This window comes from Pangasianodon hypophthalmus, chromosome 5 (genome assembly GCF_027358585.1).
Source record: "Pangasianodon hypophthalmus isolate fPanHyp1 chromosome 5, fPanHyp1.pri, whole genome shotgun sequence".
Lineage (NCBI taxonomy): Eukaryota > Metazoa > Chordata > Actinopteri > Siluriformes > Pangasiidae > Pangasianodon > Pangasianodon hypophthalmus.
In genome coordinates this window covers 10871560-10894849 of record NC_069714.1, presented here as the reverse complement: position 1 = coordinate 10894849, position 23290 = coordinate 10871560, and the positions used below count along the sequence as shown (strand labels likewise).

The 23290-nt window shown below is 40.2% G+C and overlaps 1 protein-coding gene across 10 annotated transcripts; it reads left to right on the top strand.

Moving 5' to 3' along the window:
* Window positions 1-1585: 1585 nt before the first annotated feature.
* Window positions 1586-23096, top strand: pou2f1b (POU class 2 homeobox 1b). Of its 10 annotated transcripts, XM_026912017.3 has the most exons (15): window positions 1586-1631; window positions 1773-1846; window positions 6766-6831; window positions 7283-7374; window positions 9335-9517; window positions 12749-12881; window positions 12987-13078; window positions 13335-13508; window positions 13661-13802; window positions 14157-14311; window positions 14482-14664; window positions 14836-14941; window positions 15225-15567; window positions 15846-15946; window positions 16263-23096. In XM_026912017.3, exons 2-15 carry the CDS (start codon window positions 1801-1803, stop codon window positions 16547-16549), a joined length of 2103 nt encoding a protein of 700 aa, XP_026767818.1. In that variant the 5' UTR covers window positions 1586-1631; window positions 1773-1800; the 3' UTR covers window positions 16550-23096. The 10 variants fall into 10 exon arrangements, with proteins under 10 accessions (XP_026767818.1, XP_026767841.1, XP_026767889.1 ...); XM_026912040.3 differs by lacking the exon at window positions 1586-1631 and having other exon boundaries at window positions 1660-1846; window positions 12752-12881; XM_026912096.3 differs by lacking the exon at window positions 1586-1631 and having other exon boundaries at window positions 1661-1846; window positions 14166-14311; window positions 15846-15934.
* Window positions 23097-23290: the final 194 nt, after the last annotated feature.

Here is a 23290-nt window from a genome sequence, read left to right as displayed (position 1 = left end):
TTTTCTGAAGCAAACTCAAATACCAAAATCAATGACAGATCAGAAACTCTTCATATTTTCGATTTCTTTTACTCCTACAGTCTATCTTGGAATGTTAAGGATCATACACCTATAGCTTCCCAAAAGAATTTGACCCAGATTAGGATACAGTATACATTTTCAGAAATAAAGGTATCGAACTGTGACTGGAGTGGTACCATCAAGGGTGTCATCTTTTACCTTTCAGTGTGCATGTGGTGTACAGTATGGCTTTAAAGGTATATCTGTGGTCCTCAAGGTCTAAGTATGTACCTAGAATTATTTGAATATATTATATATTATTTGAATATATTATATACTATATTCATGTTTCGAGGTGAAAGATACATCCTAAAGGTACACAGTATATACTGCTGATATTATGATGCCAGCAACAAGGAAAACTACAGTTTGGTACCTTTATTTCTGAGAGTGTATTCTGTATCCTAATGAGTGTGTGAATACAGGATGAATATTACAAAAAAACTGAGAGACCTGCAGGAATCTACCACCACCACAACCACCACTACAACAACAACAACAACAACATGTTTTCATAAAAGCACGCATTCATACTCCAAATAGACTATTTTTCCATTTAAATAATGTTTGCCATATTTTATAAGGAGGCATGTAATGCTTGTTCAGAGACTATTATTCATTGGTTTGGCTCAGGGACCCCATGGTATGCAGCATAAGCAGGGAGTCTGATTTTTTTTGTTGTTGTTGATGTTACTGAGGCGGGTAATCACAACCCATCATTATAAAGATATTATATTTGTTATTGAATTCTTATATATATTTATTAGCCCATTTCAGTGGTCACTTCAGTTGAATAGGTTTAATCCAGTTCTTAATAACTCAAAAACAAGTAGGCTTATAAATAATGTCAAAATAAATCTAATGAAATTTTTGATAAAAATGAGTTCTGTCTGTGAAAGGTTCAGGAACAACAAGCTCTATGGCTCCAATAAATATGCAAAATATTACTCTTATTCACTTTCAGTAACCACTTGGATGTGGATCTGGAGCCGATCCTGGGAACACTGTGTGCGAGGCGGAAATACACCCTTGATGTGATGCCAGTCCATCACAGGGCACCATGTACACACACATTCATACACCCATTTGCACTTAGGGGCAGTTTATCTTAGCCAGTACACCTGCTGGCATGTTTTTGGGAGGTGGGAGGAAACTGGAGAACCCAGAGGAAACCCATGTGGACATGGGGACAACATGCACAGAAATTCTATAATAGCCAGTCAAAATATTACTGTACATATTTAAATAATGAACCTATTATTTGCATAGCTGGATTATGTGTGCATAAAGTTAAAAATAAATAAATAAATTGTCTGGTCTGGTCTGTGGATTTTTTTAAATTTATTTTTTTAAGTTTAAGTGGTTTGAGAAGCTCTGGTCTAGTCTATTCAGCTTATCATAATTCCTAAAGTAAATAAATTCATCAGCTCCTTTATTATTAATAATGATGTAAAACGCATTGATTATTTCTAATAAATCACTTCCGTGCAAGCTTAGAAAGCACACAGTACAAACTGGTAACTTTTACAGTAGCCATTTGCTGGGAGTCTTCACGCTTTGGGTCTATGATGGTAAGCAAAAGGCGAGCTGAAACTTTATGAAATATTAACCGTGTAGCTGAGGAAATTCCCGGCGGTGTTTGAATATCATGACAAATGCGAGGCGAGTCGCTCTGCTTCAATGGGGCGCTATACTGGATTGTGTTTGTGTAGGGTTGGGATTTCACCTTAAATATTCAAAATGGCGGACGGAGGAGCAGCGAGTCAAGATGAGAGTTCAGGACCAGGTAATCATTACTGCATTTTACATATTCATATTCATATTCAAACACTCTTTCTCTCAAGCCGGATAAGCACGAAGGAAGAGCGTAAACAAGGCGTTGAGGGCCGTCGCCGCGTTGAGAGATCTGTAGCGGCTTATTTCAGCAGCATATCGGCGGATTAATTCAGTGTGTATGTGTGAGTGTGTGTGTGAGTGTGAGTGTGTGTGAGAGAGAGAGAGAGGGAGAGAGACAGAGACAGAGAGGGGCTGAAATGCTGAAACGCTGTAACACTGTGCTTTGCGCTGTGACGGTACATTAAAGCCAAAAAGCGCCCTTTGTTGTGATTAGAGCCGTGTGTAGTGCGCTACATATTCATACCGCAGCCGTGCGAACGCGACTTAGCATATTTCATTAGTAATCGGCGACATCATTCGGAGGAGATAGCCTACTCTGTGTCACTGGAGCCTGTATAATTTCACTGTTACAAGTAGCTGGCCGGAGTGCTAACAGGCTAATGCTAATAGAGCTGCTTTGTGTATTTTTTTTTTTATTTTTTTGGTACCATGCCGAAAGGTTTGCATATTCATTCAGTCGCAGTCAGCCGGCGACTGCGTGTAGTATGTTTAGTCAAAGTGTGTGCCGTGTCAGGCGGAGGAGGAGGAGGACTGGCTGTTAGGTGTGAGCTTGTGACTAATGGCTTTAGCGCAGCGTGATTTTTAGTGTCCATTCTGCTGCCTTTGTGCAGCCCTCTTGTGCGTTATTCATGCGGGCCTGCTGGAGCAGAATGCGCTCTTCAGCATAATCTATCACACACTGTGCCACAAACAGCATCCCGGCTTACACACGAGTCACAACAACAACAACAACAACAACAACAGCCTGACTAACAGCAGCACGCACACATAGGCTACTGAAATGTGCCTCAGTGGCTTTCTTTCTTTCTGTCTGTCTTTCTGTCTTTATAACAGCTATCTATCTATGGTCTGTTTTCGCAGGCCTAGAAATAGTTTAATAAAATGCTTAGTTATAGGTTATTGTGTATAATTCAACCATTTTGCCATCCCTGTAGGAACCGTCGCTGTGTAAACAATGATTTCAGCTAGGTGTAGACATTTTAATCGCTCGCTTGTGAGCGTTAGAGAGCGGCTGTGTTGTGCGCAGCTGTTCTCCCTGCTGCATATTTAGCAGGCCAGCTAGCGCGTTTGAATTGATTTACATCAGGCCCGAATAAAGCCCTTCCACAGTCACAAATACACTCCTGCTTTTCACTGTTGTATGGGGTGATTCTCAGTACTGGTTTTTTGTTCTTGTACGAAAAAAAAAAATGGAAATAAATTATTTAAAAAAAACCGTACAGGTTATTTTGTCTGAGTCGCTCTTGTTTAAAGCGAGCGGTTTCGGCTGCCGAGGGGAGGCGTTTGTTTACCATTAGCTACAGAATGCATAAACCTCAGCTTCATTAGCACAGCGCCTCATTAGAAAGTCTAATTTTGGGAGGTGTCACGAAAATGTAAAAGAAAAGGCGCTCAGAGGAGACGGGAAGAAGCTACTTTACAGTTCCCTGCTCTCTGTTATTTCCTACAGAGCTGAGTTTAGGCTTAAACATGCTACAACATGTTTCTCGGCAGATTGGTGTTTGCACGGCTGAGAGCAGCTTTCTGAAAGGGAGCATTTGAAGGCACAATGGAGGATTTCCGAAACAAGTCGCACTGAATATTCTAAAAGCCTGAAAAAAATGCATTTTATCCTAAAATTATTACATAAATCTCAAAACACAAGCGCCAGCAGGCTGTGACAAGCGAAAAGAGTGGCATGTAAAAGCAGGTAATTGTTTGTATTGCCATTATGAATCCACCATAGTGTGGGCCAATGGGGCTGTAGTCTGTAGGCTAATGGTGTAAAACTGATAGGACTATGCAATAAAAAAAGTCCTTATTTGCCTTGAAAAGTGTTGACTGTTGATATGAACAATTATATTCACACACACACACACACGTATATACATACATGTATGTATATATATATATATATATATATAATGTATATGTATATGTATATATACATATATATATATATATGTGTATATATATGTATGTGTATGTGTATATATATACACACACACATGTATACACGTGTGTGTGTATATATATATATATATATATATATATATATATATATATATATATATATATATATATATATATATATGAACATTACCTGACAATCCCAAATAGTAATTAGGCTATGTACTAGAGTAGCCTATATTATAAGCAAGTACAGTACACTCTTCACTATTTTTTTGGATGTTCTAAAAAGGGTTCTACTTTTTTTTTTTTTTTTTTCCCCTGAAAGGGAAAACTTGTTTTGTATAATTTTTAAATATAACCTTCACGGTTTCCTCACAATGGACAAATGGAAAACCTTGGGGTGCTAGATGGAATGTACTATAATAAAACTCACTATAATCTAAATGGTTAATCCTCTAGTTGTTGTTGTAATTACGCAAAAATTCTGTGTAATGCTTGTTAACTGTCTTTTATAGGGTTTAAGGTTTGAAGGATTGAAAAGACTGTGATTTGGGTCAAGTGCTTGCTTTTTCTCTATTTCTCTTTTTCTCTAGTCTTGTAATCATACAAAATATTACAATGCGCATATGTAAAGCTGATCATCTAACTTGTTGTTAATATAGAGCTTTTAGATGTGTGACTACATTCCCCAATTTTAAGACTTTTTTTTTCTCTTCCAAACTCTGACCTCCAGAAGACTGTCATGTAATTTCCATAACCTCAGACATGTCTTTATGTTTAATGTCTTTAGGACTTACATCAGGCCAGGAAAGCAGTTACCAAATGTCACGTTGCCTTTTACATCTCTCGGTATTACTGAGCTATGTGAAGTGCAAAAACGCTGCAATATTAATTATTTTATGCATATTAGGCTTGAATGTCCTTGATGGCTATGATGTGCCCACCCTACTTTTTCTACTCGAAAGTCTCTAATTTAATTCAAATGGATAATTTGCATGCAATTAATATTCTGTGTCCATGGTTACTCATACTGAAACTCTCAACACTGTTTATCTTCTTTGTGGCATTCAGTCTGGCTTTCAATAAAACAGCACTAATGAGTTCCATATTTAAAATTCCATATTTTAAATTCTTCTAATTAAGATATTTGCATAATATCAGCACACTGACAACTTGTAAAAGCAGGGAAAATGAGAGAGCTATTTTCTGCTTGTTTTCGACAATATTTTTCAGACTGGGTTTGGCATGATTACTTCTGTTTACTTTGAAGTGAGTGTTATGGAAAATAAAGCAGTTTGGGACTTGTTAACCTACAGTGTGTTACCTAATTTAGACCTTAAAATCAAACACAGCATGAGAAGCCACATGCATCTTTTAGATTTGTATTGGTTTTTTTTTTGTTTTGTTTTGTTTTAATAGAATTTGTAAGAAATAGGCTGGGAGGAATATGGTGTTTAGGCAGGAATGGAGAATTATTGGAGTGTTTGCAGGTACACAGTTTCATCCTTTCTGCACTTGCATCTTTTTGGGCTCCAGTAATTTGCTTAATAAAGTATATGAATAAACATACACTTAGTCTTCTGGCAAAGTAATTTGCAAAAGTGAATTAACTTCTTAAAAGAACTGCTAATGAGAGCCGAAGTTAATCTGGATATGCTAATCATAGTGTGTATCCCATGATGGAATTAAACCTGCAGATTTGGCTGGATTTGATCAGTGGAGTGTGCTGAAGCTATAAGGGGGCTGTGATGATGATGAAGGAGGATCCTAAAGTAGTTTCCCACTCTTGATGAGACCAGTCTTGGAAAAAAATAATGTAAATTATATCATGCTATATGTAGTAGGTTTTTAAATTCAAATTCAGCACTTTTAATTTTGCAGGTCCAGGTGCCATGTATCGATTCTAAACGTAGCTCTATGCTGGTAATTGGACCTGTGTGGGTTCCAGTCAGCTATTGTGCTGAGCTGTAGAGGTTATTTCTTTTCCCTTCTTTTCCCCTCCAAAGCCATCCAATTAATATGCTAATGAGATGATAAATATTTATGAAAAATGTAAATTATGCAGAAAGCTTTCAGAGCACTGTGTGGAATGAATTGCTTGCAGGACTTCAAAGTGTTGCTGTGCTAACGAGGCAGGGGCGAATTTGCATACGACTTTAATCAGCTGAATACTGATTACGCTTCATTATGGGCACTGCCAGCTGCACTCTTTGTTTCTGCTCTATATTCTGGGGGGAAAAAGTTTTTCACAGTCTGGTTGTCGTGACGATCATGGCAGTAAGTGAGAGAGGAAGCGAGGGGGGATAAGTGAGAGAAAGAGATTGCGAGAGGAAGAGCAGTCTTCTCTGTAGGCTTAGCTGTACTCTACTGTGCATTAAACAGCTGTAGTCTACTTGTCTGTTGGTATTGTTTTTTTTGGTGGTTGTACTGGTCTGTAAGTATCTCGAAAAGAGAAGTCTGTGCTGTTCTCTGCTCTGGGTTTTATTCTCCTTTTGTGTGGGGTGTGGGACAGTTGTGGATGCTTACGGAGACCATGCTTGAGAGAACAGGTGCAGCTGTTTCTGGTGAGTGGAATTGTAAGTGTGTGCGTGTGTGTGCGCGCGCTGCACTTTCAATATGGGGAGATCATGCTTGTTATGATTCAGCCACTTTAAGTGTATTTTACATATTGTGCTATTTAATTGGCTACTAAATACAGACCTGTGTTGATTTTTGCATAGCAAAATGCAGAGGATTTTGTTATGATTCATAGTCATGGCAATGTATGATGATGCATGATTCCGGATAAGTGGTTGCCGATGCAGATGTTTTCCTAAATCTAACCTACCTATGGTGACATCAGGGCATGTTTAGTTTGAGGTCAGTGCTGATGGTACAGGGGAAGGTTTAGCTCAAGCCTGTCTCTGTTTCTTTCAGATTCTAGAATGAGTAATCCGTCAGAAACAAACAAATGTGCAATGGAGAGTGGGGACGGAAACACAGGTGAGTTACCTGTCTAGACTAGTTAAAGGCTCACTTGGTTTACCCAATGTTTATTTTTCTTTTAGGATTATTGCAATGAATTATTACTATTATTATTATTATTATTATTATTATTATTACTACTACTACTACTACTACTTTCGGAAACGCGATTTTGGGCTTTATGGCTGCGTAATTTGCCAGATGGAGAAGCTCTCATGCTTCGGTACTTACTATGCAAATCTGTCTTATATATTTTTGCCTCTTATGCAGCGAGGCCAGGGTTAAAGATTTAAATGTTATAATAGGAGTGGTAATATGACCATATCTGACATAGAAAGAATAGTGAATGTCTTTGCATATTTATCACAGAATACCTTCGATCCAGAAAGAGAGAGCACAAGCCATGGCAGTTGAAAGGGGATTTTATGGCTTTGATCTATTCAGCAGCTGCCCGTTTCTCTCTCTCCAGGTGCCCAAACAAACGGACTGGACTTTCAGAGGCAGACGGTGCAAACAACAAATGCAATCACCAATGCACAAGCACAAGCCTTGCTCCAACAGGTAAAGTGTGCCTCTTTTTCTCTCTCTCTCTATCTCTCTCTCTCTCTCTCTGTCTCTCTCTTTTTCCTTTCACTAATAACACATGCGCACATAAAACATTAAAACTGTGTCTGATGAAAGCTAGCTAAAGAAGCATTTAGGTCACAGACCACAGGCATACGAACCCATAGGAATGTAGAGATGTCCCCAGGGTCATTGTTCTCTGCTGACATGATGCATCCTGTCTGAGTGGCTAAACAGCTTTCTGACTGACTCTATTATTAGCATATATGTGAATGACTGCTGCAAACTCTCTGCCTGCACATTTAATATGATCTTCAGATGTCAATATTTGTGCGAGTGTGTGTGGTTGAGGGCAGGTAGAGGAGTTATTTGGTCATGTGTGTCATAGTACATTATGTTGGATTTGTTGAAAATGCAAGATTGGAGCTACACAGATGTGCCAGTGGAAGAAAAAAAGATTCTATCTCCTTTTTACAAGGGAAATTAATTGTGCCTATATGCTAATTAGCTGCTGTGCAGTTGCTCGGAAACAGATGGCGGTGAATATGCAAATCAGTGCAGAATTTGCATGCACTGCATAACCGTTTCTTTAATTAACATACCCCACCTCCCTTTCCCTTCAAGTCTCAGAGGGCTGCAGTGTATTTTTATCATCATTAAGGCAAGCTGTTGTGAAAAATTTGGGCTATGCTAACACTGCCTCTTTCTACCAATTTCTTTTCTCTTTCTCCCATCTCCTTTTTGACTAGGAAGAGGGTCTTTTTGCATATTTTTTTCTCTGCTGTAAAAAAGAACTTTTTCTTGCTCTCTAATTTACACAGATCCCCTACCTCATGTGATCTTTTTAAAAAAAGTTCAGATATAACCACGTGGCCCCTTTTCTGGAGTCTAATCTGTTTTAATGAGGGGACGTGACACCTCACATTTTCCATACTTACCAAAGTTCAGGTAAATACCACAAGCTCTGACCACGTTGTGTGTTCTATCTTAAGTGTGAGTCAGAGGATTCGGCTGAGCTTCTAGGCTAGCTGGCGTAAGTGGCAGTTTGCCCTCAGAGCTAGTGTTTACACATGGGTGTACTCATCACCATGTCCCCTTATTCCCTATAGCAAAGCCTCTGTTTCAAAAATCTTTCAAAATTTATTTATTTTTTTTGTACAATACATACGGAAGCAGCTTTTTATTGGGCTGCTGGAATGAACACCTGAACATTCACTTGGTCGGCATTTAACATCCTGTTGAGCTAATCTACTCAAATTGATTCATGTCTGAATAATACAATGCATAATAATACAGTGAACAGTCCTGACCTGAACCATACCATATCTAGTGTGCAAAATACAGACGTTATGATGTACATTAATTGGTAGTGTGTTGAGTGATGTGCTATCTGCATGTGTTTACCAATGCACTGAGCATGCATTAATTCTTTGTTGATCCACCATGTTTTTCTTTACAGTCAAGGGTCATGTGGTTTGGTAGAGTGAGGTTAGGACAGTAAAAGCACATGTTTGTGACTGTTCACGTCTTGCTTGAGACCAAAGCATTCTAGACAGTTGTCACCCTGTATCCTGAAAAATTAATACATTTGTCTGTGACTTTTTTTTTTTTTTTTTTTTTTTTTTTTTTTTTTTTTTTTTTAAAGTCAGGTAATTTTTGCTAACATTAATGAAATTCTCCTGACATTCCAGAAGCTGTTAGTCTTAGAGGTTTTCTCTGGTGCCCCAAGGTCTGTAAACTACTACCCTGTCAGTTCAGAAAGCTCTCCTTAGGGACTGACATTTAGGTTCTCCAGCTTTTTTTGTTTCAAAAGCACAAGCTTCAGCTAACTTCTGCTAAAATCACTGACTATACCTTTAAATGTAGTGTAATATGGTAGTTCAACTGATCTGATCATGAGAGATTTCTCTCATCTTCCTCTTTGTCTCTCTGTCTGTCTCCCTCTTTCATGCTGTAGTTGACTCTGACTCCAGCGCAACAGCAGTTGTTGCTACAGCAGGCTCAGGCGCAGCTTTTGGCTGCAGCTGTGCAGCAGCACTCAGCCAGCCAGCAGAGCAGCACCACAGGAGCGAGCATCTCTGCCTCCGCTGCAACGCCGATCACACAGATCCCGCTTTCTCAGCCCATTCAGATCACACCTGTAAGATCAACACAAGCACAACACTCTAAACCACACTGCTGTTATTTATTTATTTATTTATTTATTCAAAAGATTAGTTATTTAATTTTTCACATTCCTTCTTGGATGTACTTGAATGATTTGCTCAATATGATGTGTAGATGTGTAAAAGTTGGTGAGCCATAGTAATGAATGGTGAAGCCATTCTAGTCATGAATATGAAATTTTGTGGTGGTACTAGTACATGTAGATCAGTGTGTCTCAAACCTGCTTAGGAAACCATAGATGGTGCATGATCTCAGCTCGCAACATACACAAACCAAGCAATTATGAACATTCTGAAAACCTGGCACAGGTGTGTTGGAAACCTGTGAGGGGTCTGCAAAAACTGGTTTGGGACACTCACAATCCACCAGGCGTAGCTGTTATAAATGGGTTATCAGGGCTAGTCTTTCAAAGATGAACGGCCATCGATACTAAGTTTAATTTTTGGTGTTCACATCAGTTTATGGACCGTTAACAAATGTCATCCGGTGGACTATTTTGGACATTTGTCTAACCAAGCACAATAGCAGCACCAGTGGTTGTAGGAAGAATACACAGAATGGTATGAAGAAGCAAAGCTGGGGCTGATTTCTTCCTAGCAGAGACTGTAGATTAAACACAACCTGTCAGGTGATAAGATAGAGTGAAGAGCCTGTACGTTGGAACTGATATTTTTCAGCCCGCTTCACTGATACATCCATAATGTCATCATCAGTGATTGAAAAGTCACATGTGAAAGATGTGACAGAGTCCCTCCATTTTCACAGGCTCAAAAATAATTGGACAATTGACTGATAAGCAATTTCATGGCCAGGTGAAGCCTGTTTCCTCATTATTTCATGCCAAATTAAGGAGATAAAAGGTCTGGAGTTGTTTCCAAACATTGAATTTGCATTTGGTAACTGTTCATGGGAACTCTCAATATTCTTTCCTTGTTGAAGCAAAAACCCATTCACAACATCTAACCAAGTCAAGAACACTCTGGAGGAGGTATGCGTATTATTGTCAAAGTCTACAATCGAGATGCCTTCATGGATGTAAATACAGATGCAAACCAGTGACAACACTCAAGACCAGAAAGACCAGATTAAACTTCGCTAAAAAGCCTCTAAAAAAGTCTGAAAAGTTCTGATGCAGGATTAACTTCATGATCCAAAGCAAACTACCTCATCTGTCAAACATGTGGAGGAAGTGTTACAGCATGGGCATGTACGGCTGCCAGTGGACCTCGGTCACTGTTTTTTATTGTTGATGTGTCTGTTGATTGAATTAGCAGGATGAATTCTGAAGTGTATAGAGACATACTTTCTGCTCGGATTCAGTCAAATACTCCAAAACTGATAGGATGGCGCTTCACAGTACAGATGGATAATGACCCAAAACATACCGCAAAAGCAACCCAAGAGATTCTTAAGGCAAAGAAATAGAATTTTCTTGGCTGAGTCAGTCACCTGACCTTAATCCAATTGAGCATGCTTTTCACTTACTGAAGAAAAACTGAAGACAGAAAGACCCGCAAACAAGCAGCAACTGAAGGTGGCTGCAGTAAAGGCCTGATAAAGCATCTCAAGGGAGGAAACTCAGGGTTTCAGACTTGGAATGAGATGTCCATGGGTTCCAGACTTCAGGCAGTCATTGACTGCAAAAGATTTGCATACAAGTATTAAAAATAATCCTAGTATCCTAATATCCAAGCACATTAAAGCCTGTGAAAATGGAGGGATTCTGTACAAAAAAAAGTGCTGTAATTCCATCCATCCATTTTGTGTACTGCTTATCCTACTCAGGGTTGTGGGGAGCCTTGAGGGTATCCCAGGGGACTCAGGGCACAAGGCGGGGGACACCCTGAACGGGGTTCCAACCTATTGCAGGGCACAATCACACACATTCACTACGGACAATTTGGAAATGCCAGTCAGCCTGCAGTGCATGTCTTTGGACTAGGGGAGGAAACCAGAGTACCTAGAGGAAACCTCTGAAGCACAGGGAGAACATGCACAGGGCGGAGGTGGGAATTGAACCCCCAACCCCGGAGGTGCGAGGCAAACCTGCTAACCACTAAGCTACCATGCCCCCCTCAGCTGTAATTCCTAAACGGTTAATGTGATACTTTTGTTAAAAGTAATCGGGTTGATATGCGCGTTTACATGACAGAATCGGATTTGATCTTCTGACATGCGCACAGTGCACGAATACACGTTTCCCGCCAACATGCAGATAATAGCAGCCACTTCTTTTTTCGTTTTAAAAAGCAGACACAACAGACATTTATGACACTATGCTCAATGGTGGAGGGGCACATGGCACCTGGTGAGGCTACGGTCAGAGCCCCAATACCACTGACAACGCGAGTCGCAATTGTACTGTATAAACTCGGCAGCTGTGCAGAATACCGTGTGATCTCCAATCAATTTGGCGTCCATAAGAGCACGGTCAAGAAATTCGTTTTCATGTTCTGTAAGGGCATGGTGAGAGGTCATGCTGTCAGTCAGCCATGCGTCATATGCCATTACGTGATTTGTACGTCATTGCACATGCGCAAAACTATCTGGTTTCATTTTCAATCCGATGACATGTTTACATGTCCTCTCCATCGAATTAGAAAAGGTTTAAACTACCCCTTACGATCCGAATGAAATTTTAATCGGTTTTGGCCAATTCATTCCGATTGACGTGTTTACATGTGACTTTTTAAATCTGATTGTGCTTCTAGTCCAATTACGATCGGATTATTTGTGTCCATGTAAACGCAGCTATTGTCCAAATACGTATGGACCTGACTCTATACATGCGCTACAGCTGAGGACCTAACAGTGTCAGCTTGGCATTGCTGCTGGGACCACTTTCCTGCACATACCTGCCTTTATGTGTGTGATAGTTTGCCCTTTATCATTCATATTATGCCATCAGTGAGACCTTGTAATGTAATGCATTGCTCTACCCTAGTAGTTTAATTGTCAAGCTATTAATATACATTAGATTTTATCCCTTCTATCTAATTCTATCTAGTGACAAGTTGTCACTAAAATACACAGATTACCACCATGCGTTGTTCTTCAGTAATGTAATGCAGTTCGAAGAGTTCAGGCCTGCATGGATCTTGTAGCCCTGGCATTGATCCTAGTGATTAAGTGTTTTGTCTTTTTGTCTTTCTTTCTTTTTCTGTTTCTGTGTGTGTGTGTGTGTGTGTGCACACGCACGTCACAGCAGTTGCAGCAGCTGCAGCAGCAGCAGAACCTCAACTTGCAGCAGTTTGTGCTGGTCCAGCCAGGTCATCCAATTGCCGCCCAGCTGCAGCCAGCGCAGTTCATCATCTCACAGACGCCGCAGGGCCAGCAGAGTGAGTGCTCAGCCATTCTAATCTCAGCAGAGCCAATGTGTAGATCCATCCTGCTTCGGCTGGCCTTTACTGATATTCTTTTTTTTAATCTATGATTTTTAACAGGCCTCTTGCAAGCCCAGAATCTTCTAACTCAACTACCTCAAAGTCAAGCCAACCTCCTGCAGAGTCAGCCAAGCATCACTCTTGCCACACAGGTCAGAAAACCCCAAACTCTGAAAAGCAAAAGCACGTTAGTGAGAATTTCACAAGTGCTTATGGAAGTGCAGAAGAGTTATGACATACCTATAGGCAACATGCAACCAATAGGAACCAGTTTGTGAATATGAGGAAAGTGGGTTACAGTAAAGCATTATCTGTCACGTGTCTTTGCTGTGACTCTGGTTGCGTTCCTCTTGCCATATAGTTAAAATTTTCCTTCTTGATCTCCACTTAATGTTGTGTGCTCTTTAGCCAGCAACACCGACCCGCACGATAGCAGCTACCCCCATCCAGTCCCTCCCTCACAACCAGACGACACCAAAGCGCATGGAAACGCCCAGTCTGGAGGAACCCAGTGATCTGGAGGAACTGGAGCAGTTCGCCAAGACCTTCAAACAGAGGAGGATCAAACTGGGCTTCACTCAGGTAAACTGCTACACGAACATACATTTTGTCATTTTGTATGTTTGGGGTTGTTTTCTTATATGTAGTCTGTCGATGAGATGACATTATGTGCTAGATATTTATACCACATGTCCAGCAATTTCTCTTTCAAGCAGTTTCTCTTTGTGTGAAAGGGGGATGTCGGCCTTGCTATGGGAAAGCTATATGGAAATGACTTCAGCCAAACCACCATTTCTCGCTTCGAGGCCTTGAACCTGAGCTTTAAAAACATGTGCAAGCTGAAGCCTCTGTTGGAGAAGTGGCTAAATGATGCAGGTATTTCTCTACTCTGGCATCCCCTTTTGCTCTGGGTGGATAGGATATGGAGCAGATTCCTGTCATAGTTCAGGCCTGTTCCAAGTAGAGAACAGTTACATTGTAGTTAATGCATGTTTAGACTGAACTAATGGGAGTTGTTTTTATAATCCTCAGTTATTTTGGCTTAAATTTCACTGATTACTGTTGTATGTACCACAGCATCTTGTAGCAATTTGTGTGATAAACCGAAGGTCACTTACTGTTTAACTGTTCATCATGAACAAAAAACTTGTTTGGTACTCTAGAGCAGGATTGCATGAGCCACAGTAGCCTCAGGTACTTATATCCGGCTGTGTGTGTTTGTACGTGCTGTGTGTGCAGAGAACCAGACGTCGGACCAGGGCCTGTCCAGCCCTAGCTCTATTGGCTCCCCTGGGCTGGGCATGGAGGGCCTCAACCGCCGTCGGAAGAAGAGGACCAGCATCGAGACCAACATCAGAGTGGCCTTAGAAAAGAGCTTTCTAGAGGTGAGGAGTATCTCCTATTTTATATATTTGAACTGGTCAACCCTACATTTTACTTTATTTTTGAGTTTGTAGTAATACTATATTTTTGAACCTTAGTCCCCACTGTGGGAAAAGTGTTTGAAGTTCCATTGGCTGCCTCATGCTGAAAGGGCTTCTCTCTCCTCTTCAAGCAGAACCAAAAACCTACCTCTGAGGAGATCACCATGATTGCTGACCAGCTGAACATGGAGAAGGAGGTGATCCGTGTGTGGTTCTGCAACCGCCGGCAGAAGGAGAAGAGGATCAACCCGCCCAGCAGTGGCAGTGCTGCCAGCACCCCCATTAAAGCAATCTTCTCCCCCTCCACACCCCTGGTGCATTGAATTATACATTTAAATGATCAAACTTGCACATTAAAATAAACAGATTTGATAGATGCACCATGAATGATTATATTTTAAGGAACTGACCGTTTTCAGGAGGGCATAGAGGTCCCTATCCCAGTAGACATTCTTAAGTCCTTTTTTTGCCTTTCTTTTCTACAGGTGCCTAGCACAGCCAGTCTTGTGACCAGTAGCACCTCGACTACACTGACTGTAAATCCTATTCTGCCTCTCACCAGCACGAGCATCTCCAGCATTGGACTCACTGGTAAGCTGCACTCAAGCATTGGTGATGGCCAAAGAGCTGTGCTTTAGGGTATATGACACAAGACTTTTCTGTTTTGTGTCTACAGGCTGGTTATTTTACAGAATTAAAAAAAAAAAAGCACAAATATTACAAGATATTCCTTGCTTACTTTTATGTTGTCTTATAAATGTGGCATATATTTACGCCTGTTACGCTTTTTTGCTGTTTTAAATATCTTTTCAATCTTGGACCTACATTTGGTTTTAATCAGGGTGATGGGCTCACTGTACTGTCCTTCTTGCAGGCACCACTGTGGGCTCGGCAACTACTAAGGCTGCATCCGCCATCTCCACGGTGCCTGCTGTGACCACGGCAACCTCGTCGCCCTCACTCAGCCCCTCCACCAGTGTGCCACAGGCCTTGTCGGCTGAGTCGGTGGTGACTCAGGAGGCAGCAAGCACCGTTACCCAGGCACCCACCACGCCGGTGAACACACTGGGCACAGGCCAGGTAATGGTGGCCGCGTCTAGCCTGTCTGCCGCACTGCAGGGAGCTGCACAGCTGCCGACCAGCGCTAGCATTGCAGCCATGGCTGCAGCCGCAGGCCTCAACCCAGGCCTCATGGCATCTTCACAATTCACTCCTGGGTATGTGGTCTTATGACTGCTTCTTTTGCTATCATTATGTTTTCTATTTGTAAACTGCTGAGTTTGCATTTAGGGTAGTAAGTGCATTGAAGTCTGAATACCCACGAATTTATTTGACTTTTGTTACTTAACAGAAGTTAGTTAACATATTGCAAAGTATTGCATAGGAAGCATTATTTCTATTAGTTTGTTATTTACACATAAAACAGAATGATTCTGTCATTAAAAAGTTTTTGTTTCTTTCTCTCACTGTGTGTGCATGCGTGTGTGTTGATTAGTGGGGCTCTGCTGAGTCTGGCTCCTGGTGCTCTGGGCAGTGCATTGAGTCCAGCACTGATGAGCAACAGTACTCTGGCTACTATCCAAGGTGTGTGGAATGGCAAGTACACCTGTTATTTTATTCTCACCTTGCATCACATTTAGGTCACCAGTTTTGGTCCCAGGATACTGGTTTGATCCTTTTGAAATTGACTAGTGTATTTATTGCAAGCTGGTAGCTAAACCGTCTTAGAACAACCATTGTTGTTGTTCTAAGATGCTGTGGAGTCACAGAAATGTGCTCTTTATTTAATGTCAGCAAAGCATAAATGCTTTCCATTGCTATATGCTTGCCAGTTTGCAGATTTAGTATGTCCTCCATATAAAAGGTGCCCCTAATTAGTGAGATAATTATGTTGAATTTGCGTCCTCCATAGCTCTGGCTTCAAGCGGGACTCTGCCCATCACCTCTCTGGATGGCAGTGGGAACTTGCTTTTTGCCAACGCCAATGCTGGCAGCACCCCGAACCTGGTGACGGCGCCACTCTTCCTAAACCCGCAAAATCTGTCACTGCTCACCAGCAATCCGGTGAGCCTGGTGTCTGCTGGAGGAGCTGCAGGGGCTGCTGGGGCCCTCAATCTGCATGTTGCTGCAGACCACAATGCTGTTACCACGGCAACAGTGCCCGCCTCCACCATCAGCACCGCCTCCAAGGCCCAGTGAAAGCCCCACCCACCTTGGTTCTCCTCCTTCTCCTTCTCCTTCTCATCAATCATTATTTAATCCCTTTGCTACCACCAAAAAGAAACTTACTAAAATGAAGTTTTATATTATGTTAATATTTTTGTTTCTTTTTCATACCTTCATCTTTTATTTTAGATGTTCTTTATTTGAACTTGTTGCCTGCTTTGATTTTTCAGCAACAAACTTCTTGAATGTTGGCGTTACAAGGGAGCCTAGCGTTAAGATGGCCAAAACTGAACTGTCTCTGGGCTGCACGCTTGCTCAATTTGTAATGCAAAGACGTTTTTATTTGAGTGATTTTAACTCACTCAGCGTTTTGCATTTATATCTTGTTATTTGATCCTAAAACACTCCTAACCAAAAACACATTACTTTATTGTTTATTTTTTAACTGTCGAGTTACACCTTATTGATAGCATTATTAGCATTTACTGTGATCGTCATTACTGAGGAACTTTTAAGACACCTTTTCATTTCAACTGTTTTTGTCAGAGGTGCTGCTTTGCAGGCCTTTGGAACCTTCATATCAAAACTTTTTTTTTCCCCTTTGGCTTATGGTTTCTTTTATCTGATGCAGCTTTCGTCCTATATAATTCTCACATGTGGTTACAAGGCTTTAAAGGAGTAATAAGTGGCTGTGATACGGTTTCATTGCTTTAAGGAATCGTTTGTATAGTCGCGGTCTCGAAACACTGATTTAACAGAGGAAATTCTCAATACTTGGTAGCAAAGGTTTTTAAACGCTTTTCAGTCTGGGTCTGAAGTGTGGACCCTGAGATGGGCTTATTTACATAGGATAAATAGCTTTAAAGGATTGCATGAGCAGTCAAAGGTGACAGGTCTTGGGCTGCAATAACTGGGCAGTGTAGACCTCAGTCACTTGTAAAGAATGTGGAGATGGTGCACTGAGAGCTCCTGAAACTGTTATGCTACTGCTTAGTGGCATGACCATTTGATGCCTAGACTGTGACCTGTATTTGTCCCAAAGTCTGTCAGCCTCTTAAGGTCTTCCCATCACAGGGTGTGCTGTCTGTGTAGTGTCATGGTGGGGTTATAGGAGTTTGCTTTTTGTGTGTGTTTTCATGGTTTAGGTCATATAGGATGATGCCACCAAATGTCTGGTGGCAACTGTAACATTTCAAGAAGCAACTTGGCCCAGGGGAGGAAGGCCTGGGTGTCCTCTGTCCAGGAGGGTTTTAAGGTGTTTGTTTTTCTACTTGTGCACAGTACCTGTACCAAAAAAAAAAAAAACTGGATTTGAGAACTGTGGTCTGCCTGGTGTTTAGGGGGAAAATGTCATGTTCTGAGTAAGAGGTCTTTTTTTTATTTTTAAGGTCTTTGGCTGGCCTCTCTTTATGATATACCAAAAATATTTGTTAAAACATGTTGCTGTATATTACCATTGTAGCGTAGGGTAAGTTTAAATATTTATAAGTCGAAGCTCTTGGTAAACCACAGGAAATATTATAATGCAATATTTTGAAGATCATTTCCAAAGACAAAACTATTTTTTATTTTGGTTGAGATGGCTTCCCCCTGCTCTGCTCTGTTTGTTTGTGCAGCTAACCAAATAACCTGAGTGGATGGGGAGGGAGGTGGTTTGAAAAGGGAGGAGGTGGTCAGGACCATGCACTGCAGCAAAAACACCCCAAAGTAACCTGACCTCCTCCAGGTCATTGCTGAGAAGTCTTTGTGAGTGAGAGGTGAGAGGGGGTAGGGCTGAAGCAGATGCCCTCTCTCTCTCTCCCCCTAATAAAGTTAATATATTTCAAAGATGTGCGGTGTGCGGACGGAAACAAGGTGCTTTTTTCTTACAGGTTCTTGTTTTCTGCATGCTTCTAAGATGCCAGAGTGTTTTGTTTCTTAATAGACTGAAATATCCACTATCTAGGCAGGTTTGGGTCAATATTTAAGAGTTTTAGCAGACTGATCTGTTATTCTCCCCTTACCAATATAATTCAGCCATGATGTAAAGCTTGAACCAAAGTCGTTTTCTTGCTAGCTGCTGTGCCTGTGGGGATCAGCGAAATGCTGGCCACACTATCACCACTCTACACTACTGACAAGCTTCCTCATGTCTTACTTCTGTTCTTTACCAAACTCCTACAACTCATAATGAACATATTGAAATGAGTTGTGTTTAGCTTTAAAGTATAATACAGCTTGGGCCATGCTTACATCTTGTTTTTTTCCCCCAAGGTATTTAATGTTCAATACCATAGGTAATGGCCTCTAAGTGCCAAGTATACCTCCAGTTGTACTTCTTACAGTGCTCTACATTTGATGCAGTCATCAACTTGTAGTCCTAGAGGCACCTAGATCAGATCTCATCCTCAGTTCCTCCACTGGAATTCACTTGTGGCATTAGCTTTTACACTCTTGCCATTGTAGTTTATAAGACTGTGTGGACTGTGGAAAAATCCCAAACCACTCCTTTTTTTGACTGTCCTCTAAGCCTGGCACAGCACTGGTACACACAAACACACAAGGCTTTAACGGTACATAGTGTGGTATACTAAAACCACTTTCTGCATGGATGGAGTTAATATGCAGTCAGGATTCAGCTATTGTTTTAATTTTTAATTTATTTTTTAAAGTAGACTGTTTTTGGTTTAGCCTGGATTCTGGTCTTTCAGCTCCTTAATCATACATGCTTTACCAAAAAAAACGTCTAATTAGAGAGTGCATGCTCTGTCAGCCAGACATCAAGTCACATATAAATTAACTATAAAAACATACCATGTAGCTCTGAAGCTCTCTGGCATTTTGAAATTTCATCCTGGCTCCTTTTTTTTTTTTTTTTTTTCTTCAAACTTAGCCCCATCCATATGGGCCTGAGGCTTATTGTGATACTTTTCCTGTTACCTTGTCTGCTGGTTTCTATCCAATTCAGCCTTGCTTGTACTTTTTAAAATTCTTTTTATTTGAATTACCTCATCAGCACTTAAATGGAAGGTTCGCTTTAAGCAAAATGGCACCAACAGACAAGAACTTTTAATGTTTGAATTATCCTTTTAAAATTTTCAATACTGCATAAAAAGAAATCATCAATGAACAGATTAAAAAAAAAACAATGTTAAGTCTAACTACTACTGCTGTTTCAAGTACTACTACTTATAGGGTACCTCCAGTTTTATTATTTTATTGTCCTACTTGCCAAAGTGAAAAAGCCTGTGTCTTTGTGGCTTGTTGCTGCTCACTCCGCTGGTTCTGTCCTGAGGCTGCCACATGGCCTTACGGGACTTGTAGTTTTATGTATTGCCGTTGTTTTAGTGCAGTGGTGTGGTGTCGGGACGCATGGGTAGTTACTGAAATATTTATCTGAGGAACGACTTAAATAATTAGAGAAAGAACTGTTTCCCTAAATTCTATATATAGATATATAAATATACATATGTAATGTACTCATATTTTATAATTCAACTATTATAAAGATTGAATGTAGTGTTTTTGTCATGCTTATTCACAAAAAAAAAACAACCAACCAAAAAAAAAACCAAAAAAAAACAAATAATACTAATTTCGTTAGTTTTTATGATAGCAATTGAACTGAAACTGAAAACCCTCAAGACCAAAAATTTAACACCACACCCTTTGGATGTGGAACTAGCTGTCATTTACACCCTCCACAATTAAATATAGTTTGTTGAATGAGGGGGCTTGCCATGGTGCTCCTAGCTTTTACTGTTGCCTGGGAAATGGACCCAAAAAGCACCTGATCTTAACTTTTTTTTTATTGACTTCATTTGCCGTGTTGTTTTTAACAATCATTTCAACTTATTTACTTTATTTTATATATTTTTTTTTGTATAGCATGAGGGAGCAACATCACTGGCTTTCTTAGTTTAACAAAATTAACTTATCCTTATCATTTATGCCTTACTATTATTTTAGAAGATTGATGCTTTGTAGCAAACTATAGTATGTTGGTTGGTGAGTGCATATTTTTGTGTGTGTGTGTTTGGATGAGTGAAAGGATGCATTCCCGCATGTTTTTATGTCTACATCACATATTGATCGCTGAAATAACGCTGTGAGTATCGGACATTTTTTTTGTTTTTGATGTTTGAACATACAAAATGTTGCTACCTGTTATTTTGGTGTGACTTATGCAGGTTAGAAACCTGTTGCAAAAAGCTTTACTAATAACCCAACTCCAGCTGTTGTGTAGGTGAACGGGGTTGTCTTAGTTCTTGGTAGCTGTGCATTTGCTTTCAGAGGTCATCCTGCAGGGAAGATATTTCTCTGAATTTGATTAAACTGATTGGAAGTAAGACTTCTAACTAATGATCAGTTGGGAAACTAATAAGAAATATTACCAACCTTGATGTCCAAAATTTCTGAAAGCATTTCTGACTGATTGAGGCAATGGTGACCACTTGGCTTTATGCTTTTAACCTGTGATTGGATTGAGTGGTGTTCCAGAGCCAGATACGACTGATGAGGCTTTGCATTTCTGCAGCAGATCTGGTGTAGTGTTAACTGTAGATAAGTGCTCTGATGAGTGGTTGCATTAGAGATTTTGGTTTTTGGAATGGCTGTAGTCATATAGTTTCTGGCCTGTAGGTTGCTGCAGGAGGCCTTCAGTCCATTGCTGGAAAAGGATAAACATGGAAGCAGTCATGGACCCAATGGCTGAGTTTGCTGGAATGGGTAAAGGAGCTGTTGTATACCTCATTTGTAACTCGAGACAGAGTAAAAACTTGCTTTAATCTATTTTGAAAAACAAACAAGCAAAGTAAACAAAAGCTATTAAAAAAAAATCCCTGTCCTGAAAGAGGAGCCTGCAGATGTCTATTTAGCGTATAGGGTGAGGGTCCAGCAGCTGCTACGGAGACACACTACACACATATACACTTATTAATGTCAAACTTGTAGAGTATGACTCTCGGGTTGATTTGTTTTTTATGTTTTACCCTTACATGTAGTGAATGCATATTATAGCCATATTTATTTTGCACCTTTGTCTTTGTAGTTAACTTTGTAGTTTATTTTTATGATTTGACAATCGTCTCCTTAATGTCCTTCATTTGTATGAATGTAACTGCAGGGCTTATTTGGTGTGTAATGTGTGTGTGTGTGTGTGTGTGTGTGTGTGACCTCTTCGTGGCCCTCACAGTCCTCAGCCCTCATCCTCTCCTGTGGTAACCAAAGACTTACAAAGTGATTGTATGGACTCAGCTGTCTCTCCTTCTTACCCTCCCTTCATGGATCTGAGGTCATAAGAAGATGATAAAGACAGAGGGCAGGCTTCTCCAAGGGACTTGTAAAATTAACCCCTCTTTGACTGGGTGATGTTAGTTAGTACACACTGAAGGACATCCTGTGCACACTGCAACCTGCTCAGGATGAACTGTCTGCTCTCTGGATTCAATGCCTTTGTCTTTATAGTTGTAACCAAGCAAATCTGTTTCTATGAGTGTCTCTAACCAAAAACACATCTGACCTCTCCAAGGTTACTTGTTCTGTACTGATGTCTCATTATTTCAGTGTGCTGTTTTAACTTATCTTTTACGATTTGTCTCTGCTCTTTCTGCCACCTTGATTTCCCTGTGCAACTATGCATTGTTGTCCTGTTTGCCGCTGGGGCTGTGTCTCTGCAACACTGCTCTTAACCAAATGGGTCTTCGACTCTTCACTCAGCAGCTTTATATGGAGTGTAAGGTCGACAGACGCTACAAGCTCTATCCCAAAGCAAAAATCCAAATATGAAATGTTTGACACATGCAGATACCAAAGATGACACTGTCTTTTGTCCTGTTTCTCTCTTCCTCTCTAAGCCCTTCAGCGTGTGTATTAAGGAACAGAACCCAGCTCTGACATTAGTCTTAACCTCAGTAATTCCAAAGCTTAGATGTATATTTTGGTATTTTTCTGAAATACTTAAGGAAAAAAAAAAAGCAAAAACAAACGTGGCATTTTAAAATTCTGATTTGTTGGATGTATTGCTCTTTTTCTGTCACAGCATGGAGTTAACTGAAGAACTGTCTTACTATTAGTAGGTTAAACAAATAGTATTTTTATACATTTTGGGTGTGTCTGTGTATGTGATTATCAGTTTCACTGCCCAAGTTACCATTGTTTTTTCTTTTTAACAAATGAGGAAAAAAAATAGGAAAATGTACATAGTGCTTCAGTCGAGGACTGTAAATGGTCATTCTCATTTCCTACAGCTAAAGCTTTTTTCACCAATGTCATAAAGTAGATTGTATTTCTGTGTGTCTTATCTGAACTCTAAGCCACTGTTGTAATAGTGAGGCTCATTTCTTGTATCCTGAGTATCACTATGGAGCAGGGCTTCAATGCCTCTCACTCTGAACACAAGCTTTTGACTGGACTTTGCATTGGCTACATCATGGTAGCTTAGAACTGACCGATTGTGTAGAAATATAAGTATGTGAATCAGGATACATGGTAGATTAGATACATTTTGTCTGCTGTATTTTTTTTAATATATAAAGATAATCTTTACTGTAACTGTACAGATCTCTTTTGTTGTAAACATCATTAAACCATTTTCCAAGTGTTTTCATATTGTAAGAAGTCTTGAGTCTTGCCGTGGTCTGCGTACCTTTTTAAACTAGCCTTTTTTTTTTTTTTTAAATGGCTTTTAAAACTCAGAGCCACAACTGTTGTACAGACACCAACTCTGTGAGAAAGTAATGCAGATAATGAATGATTGGCCAGTGAATGATTAGCTCTCCTAATGTTTGTTTTACT

Excerpts from the sequence above, each read along its gene's own strand:
- pou2f1b (XM_026912017.3), top strand. The coding sequence starts at position 1,801 with ATGGCGGACGGAGGAGCAGCGAGTCAAGATGAGAGTTCAGGACCAG. Across the intron at positions 13,803-14,156 it reads GAAGTGGCTAAATGATGCAG|TGTGTGCAGAGAACCAGACG; the intron begins GTATTTCTCTAC and ends TTGTACGTGCTG. Across the intron at positions 14,942-15,224 it reads CTCCAGCATTGGACTCACTG|GCACCACTGTGGGCTCGGCA; the intron begins GTAAGCTGCACT and ends TCCTTCTTGCAG.